The sequence below is a fragment of the Austrofundulus limnaeus genome, unplaced genomic scaffold (genome assembly GCF_001266775.1).
Source record: "Austrofundulus limnaeus strain Quisiro unplaced genomic scaffold, Austrofundulus_limnaeus-1.0 Scaffold0, whole genome shotgun sequence".
In the NCBI taxonomy this organism is placed as follows: domain Eukaryota; kingdom Metazoa; phylum Chordata; class Actinopteri; order Cyprinodontiformes; family Rivulidae; genus Austrofundulus; species Austrofundulus limnaeus.
In genome coordinates this window covers 4474492-4480441 of record NW_013952402.1, presented here as the reverse complement: position 1 = coordinate 4480441, position 5950 = coordinate 4474492, and the positions used below count along the sequence as shown (strand labels likewise).

At 43.5% G+C, this 5950-nt stretch overlaps 1 protein-coding gene across 2 annotated transcripts in view; it reads right to left on the bottom strand.

Moving 5' to 3' along the window:
- Window positions 1-50: 50 nt before the first annotated feature.
- Window positions 51-5950, bottom strand: part of crtac1b (cartilage acidic protein 1b) — a 24482-nt gene continuing 18582 nt past the window's right edge. The window contains exons 10-15 of one of the 2 annotated variants that reach the window (XM_014025103.1): window positions 5242-5342; window positions 4983-5151; window positions 3807-3952; window positions 1055-1097; window positions 815-958; window positions 51-569 (exon numbers count right to left, since the gene is read on the bottom strand). In XM_014025103.1, the coding sequence (XP_013880557.1) occupies window positions 454-569; window positions 815-958; window positions 1055-1097; window positions 3807-3952; window positions 4983-5151; window positions 5242-5342 (719 nt within the window). In that variant the 3' untranslated portion in view covers window positions 51-453. The remainder of the gene's footprint in view (window positions 570-814; window positions 959-1054; window positions 1098-3806; window positions 3953-4982; window positions 5152-5241; window positions 5343-5950) is intronic. The other variant, XM_014025171.1, reaches the window with a different exon arrangement.

Sequence of the window (5950 nt, the reverse complement as noted above, 5' to 3'; positions counted from 1 at the left end):
TGTGGGGGGGGGGGGGGGGGGGGGGGATTAGCGTAGCTGCGTGGTGGAGTTACAGATGGGGCCTCTGCGTGTGTGTGTGTGCGTGGGGTGGGGTGGGGTGGGGGGCTCCACTTATTGACTTGGCCTCAGTTCAGGTCCCACTAAAAAACAAAAGCCAGGCGATGACATAAGGGCTCCACAGGTGACACAGTTACTCCTGATCTTTGTAGCTCCCAGCGAGCATGCTCCCTGTGTGTTGTCTTATTTTRTTTTATTTTGAGGGGGCCGGGAGCCAGGAGGTGATATACAGCAGCGGTGACRACAGGGCAGGGCTGTGATGAAAAACAACAGCAGCAGAGATCCATAGAGGAAAAAGGGGGGAAGAATGTTTTTTTTTTTTCTGAAGAAAAGTTTAGACGCAGAGTTTTTATACATCTCTGCTCAGCAGTGAAGGAGGAGGGTGGTCGGCAGCAACTACAGAAGTCCTGTCTGCCACTGGGTAGAGATGAGTAGTAGAATAGAGAAAGAAAGCATGTGGAAAGTATTGCGATCCCCAGAAGACTGTGTTATGCCAAAGTAAGCCACCTGGGCTGCAAAGCAMAAAGGAGAAACCAACAAAAMGGTAGGAAAATGTTAATCRGAGTGCTGATAGACAAGTCATTTACACGTGGAAGTAAGTCATGCAAGGTAATAAGGGCAGAGAGGAGAAACGGTCAGAGAGAATGTTAACACCTCTAAGCCATTACACAAAATCAATGTACTTAAGACATCCTAATGAATCTTGTTCACAGGTAAGAGCTGATAATCCAGCTAAGTCCCTGTCAGGCCCACTCACCCACACAGGCCGACCCATCATCCTTGGGCTCAAAGCCTTGGTTGCATCTCCTTTTGGCACGGCACTTATAGCTGCCGTGGGTGTTGGTGCAAACGGGGCGGTCAGAGGGGCACACAGAGGGGAACTGGGTACATTCGTCTTTATCTGAAGGGAAGGAAAGGTGTGGAAGGGAAAGACGCTTAAGGTGCTTTAAACCAGGAGACGAGACGGGGCTAATCAGACAAATTAAATGTTTCTTACCTGTGCAACGACCGTRCTCATTCAAAGCAAATCCATGACCACACTGTAAAACAAGAATATTCAGAATCCTTTAACATGTGATTATCATTGTAGCTCTCTTGCTCATGTTGCATCAATTTTTATGTAGGACTATCTTTACAAGTCTACACTTAAGTCTGTCCTGTACTATACAAGTATCTATTAGATCATGTGTCAAACTCAAGGCCAGCAGGCYAAATGTGGCCTGCCATAGCATTTTATGTGACCTGCGAGAGTTTCAAACATGTATTATGTCTTTAATGTAAGCTGCTTTAAAGCCAGCAYTGGCCATAAACTACATCTCSCATAATGCATATTGATTCTACCAATTAAATGACAGCATCCCATCACTAGGTGGAGTGAACAGGTTTCAGAAKTAGCCAACAGCTGGTGAAATTTCACTGTGCATCTTTGCTGGCTACTTTGCCCAGTTGTACTGGTCATAAATTTATTTATTATAAATTTATTTGTATAAGGCTGCAGATCCAGACTGTGTGTCTCCCTCCTCAGAGACACTGTGCTGATGAGCCAACCCATTCTCACTCCCAAATCGTCACATATTGACACTTTTCCAAGGTTCCCTCTGCGTCCGATTGTGACACGTCGGGTACGCCCCTCGAGTCAGTTATTGACAAGATGGGGCAGAATCCATTGTCATAATTTCAGAAMGTGTAGAAAATGCACCAAACTAACCGTCCCAAAGCCTAAAATTACCTTCATTCACTCAAGACATCCTGTCCCTGTACTTAAAATTAACCATCAACCCTGATCCCTAAAATTAACCATTTTTAAAAAGTGTAGGAAATTCACGTCAACTACATGTCCCAAACCCTAAAATTACTTAATGTTCGCCCTAGACATCCTATCCCTGACCCCACTACCTAATATTAACCATGGAACCTGATCCCTAATTTTACCACGGACCCCAACTCAAAGACCCCTATATTTTGCGCCCCAATGCATCAAAACCAGACGCTGAGGGAACCCGGAAATGCCTGGTGCGTCAATAACCGATGCGACGGGGTACCCGACTCGTCAAAATAAGACRCAGAACCTTGGAAAAGTGTCAACGAGTCGGGAGTGAGAATGTGTTAGATGAGCTTCACAAGTATCTTCAACACTTCTCTGGAGTCATGCCACGTCCCCGCCTGTTTCAAGACCTCCATCATCGTCCCTGTTCCCAAGAAGCCACGTGTCACAGGACTCACTGACTACAGGCCTGTGGCTCTTACGTCCGTAGTCATGAAAACTTTTGTATGTTTGGTTTTAGCCCATCTCAAGTCTAACTGCAACCCCCTTTTGGACCCTCTGCAGTTTGCCTACAGAGCCAACAGGTCTGTATAGGACACCATAAACCTGGCTCTACCACTTCATCCTGCAGCATCTGGATTCACCAGGAACCTATGCTAGGATCCTGTTTGTGGACTTCAGCACCATCCTTCCTGCTCTGCTCCAGGACAAGCTTTCTTTGCTCCATGAGCCCAACTCCACCTGCTGGTGGATCACAGATTTCCTGACAGACCGGAGTCAGTGCGTGCACCTGGGGAAAGTTGTCTCGGACACACAGACTATAAGCACAGGATCTCCACAGGGCTGTGTTCTCTCCCCTCTGCTCTTCTCCCTGTACATTAACTGTTGCACCTCCAGCCATGACTCTGTAAAACTTATTAAGTTTGTGGATCCTCATCGGGCTCATCTCRGATGGTGATGAGTCTGCCTACAGAAAATAGTAGAATTGATTGTGCTCTTTAGAAAGGCCACAGCCCCCCCCACCCTTAACGACACCCCCATCACCACCATAAGAACAGTTTCTTCCCCTCTGCCGTCGGACCCTTGAACATTTAGAATCACGTCACTCTATAACTCTGCCTTGGACACTTTATCACTGGTTTTTAAACTGCACAACCCTGACTACATTGTTTTTCTGGTCACTTTTGTCACTGGATCTAACTGCACTACTCCAACTATAATGTTTATAATTGATTACTGTATTGAAATGGTGTACATCTGTTTTATTATATTTTTCCTTTATCGTTTGTATTTTCTTTATTTGTTATATTTTACACTTATTGCACCTTTAGACCGAAGCAAATTCCTAGTCTGTGAATCCTGTTCATTGACAATGTCAATAAAACTGATTCTGATTCTGATTAAACTAGAATACCCCTCCAGTGGGAATTCCCTGTCAGAAAATGGGAGAGTTTGGAATTCTAGATGGCAGCTAAATTACCACAACTTAACTTTTTATTATTGTATTTTATTTTTTTATTGCCTCTACCTAGAAACGGCATACTTATTGGTAGGTGTTCAGTTGTGTATCCAGTTTCTAATACAATATTAGATTTGTTTTATTGTGTATTTATGTTTTGTTGGATCCTTCTAACTTTACTTTTGATAGTATTTCTGTATTATTTATTTAACATTTAGTCAGTCGTACACATAGTACCTTTCAGTGTTTATAAAAGAACATGTTAAAAAGCTGGTTGTATGCACAAAGCACCAAGTAGAGCTCAGTTCTTGTTTGTTAGCGCCACTAACAAAGTGGTGCTCAGCCTGATGAGACAATGAACATGACGTTTTGTGTTTAATCAAAGATAAACATGAACCGTCAAAGTTTATCACCACTGGCTCTTTGAGGGCCATCATAATGCTCATGTGGCCCTCGGTGAAAATGAGTTTGACACTCCTGTATTAGACTATCAGATATTAGCAGAGGAATACAGTAATTCCATACCTCTATTTTCACAGTAGGGGTGACTTCGTCTTCATCTCTTGGATAGCGGATCTCCAGAACTGAATTGATCTCTGAAGACTCCAGGGGGCGGGCTATAGAGCGTCCATCGGGCCAGTACACTTCAACATTTGTGGCCACGTCTTTACCTGTTCAGGTAATGATGATTCAGGTTAAATATTACTCACATTTAAAACAAAAATCTCAGTTGATAATCATGAATCTTTCCGCAGACTCAGTCCAGACTGGGTACAGACTGAGTGGCGCTCTCCTCTCTTCATTAACTGTTTTAATCAGGCAAAGAGAAAACTCATCTCGTAGTGGAACCTTTTTTGTGGCCTTTAATTAAAATGGCATTTCTAATATAAACAGTTCTTCTGTCACCCTGCCAGACAGGTGCAGCGTCTGGGAGCCAAATGGTATTTCACCTGATCTGAACCTAGGTGATAACCTCACATAAGTGTGCTGTGGATCTGACATGTCCACTAACAAAGTCTGGAGTGCTTCACAATGCTGTAGTTGTTGGGGATTTTTTGTGGGGGCTGCTCCCTTCTTCAGGGGYTGCCACAGCAAGCAAACAAAAGGATTTGGGGATTGTTTTATGTAGAACGCCCTTCTTGGCACAACCTGGGCTTGAACCTGCAGCCTCTAGACTACAAAACCGCAGCACGGCTCACCGTGTTACCACAGCCCCTCTGGAGGTCTTTTCAATAACGTGGATAATACTGTGAGTCCTACAGTAGCTGATCTGTGACTGCACGCCCTTAATGCAGTGAGCAGGGCCAGGGCAGTGAGTCAGCCTGCATAGCCACCAGCTAACTGCTCCACAGGAGAGTTGRGGAGGTGGGGGAGTGATGGTTGCTCACAATCTAGGCTGGCCTCCAGCTAGAGCACCTGTCCTCCCTCTCTCACACGACTTTGTCCAAAAAGATCCCTCCTCCCACAGGCAAATTTTGCTCCTGCGGACCTCCAATCAGGCTTTAAGTTATTAAACATATGTGTTTCTCTACTATTTTTTCTCCATCATAGAAGTGGGCACAAGCAGACAAAAGTGTGGAATGGTTCAGAAAACAACAAACCCATTAATCAGACCTTTTCTAATATGTGCACACTTGTACATGATTAGCTAATAAGTGTAGACCCTAAATATTTAGCTAGATTTTTAAAACGTGGTCTTACCTAAGCCAAAGTGGGCGACGGGCTCCATCTCACACAAGTACCCTGAGCCACCATCAATAATTCGTGTGTGTGGGCCGCTCTTCTTTGTATAAACCACCACCTTAGCTCCTCTGGCAAAAGCCCCAAACCTGGTCCGGGGAATTACTCGCAGCCAGGAGTTAGACTGGCCCTAAAATATGAGCAAAAAGGAGGAGGCAGAGATGGAGCTTGGCAGGTTAGAACAACCCATTGATGATTTCCTGTAATTTAGAACACTCACCTGGTTGACTTTGTAAACAGAGAGAGGCTGAGCTGCACTTTCACCGTGAGACACAATCAGTTCCAGATGCCCGTCTCCATCRAAATCTGTGGCTACAGCTCCTGGAGATCCATCACAATAATGTTACAGCAGAGGAAACGGCTTTTAATAACATCTATTTGCATGCCACAGAAATATGGACATAAGTCAACAGTTATGGCACTAATGATTATGAACCAAAGGAAACTGGTATCCCACGTGGAGCTTTATCGCCATCTAGTGGTTTCATGTGCTAAAAATACAAAATTCAGCAAATAGAGATACTAAGTACTTCAAAGTCAGTTTTACTCAAGTTTATGGAAGTATTAAAATCATTTTAAAAAACAACAACATGGATATTATTAAAACATTTTTGAGACAGAACTATTGTCTTCTTTACTATTTCATTTTTGGCTTGTTTGTTTCTGGCTTAATATTATTTAATATATCTTTCCAGATAAATTGTGCCTCCTGGATAGGGTGAATTTAACTCTGGTTGGTTTGTATGATCCATCACACCTGTATGACATAAATCATGTCACACTCCAGCAGGACATATGAGTATAGAAAATGTCTGTAGCAGAGATAGTATATTTGCAGCTGAAACAGGTAGACTGGTGCATCCCAAATCATTCAACATTAACATTTTATTACAACATGATAAACGTTACGGCAGGGCAATATATATATA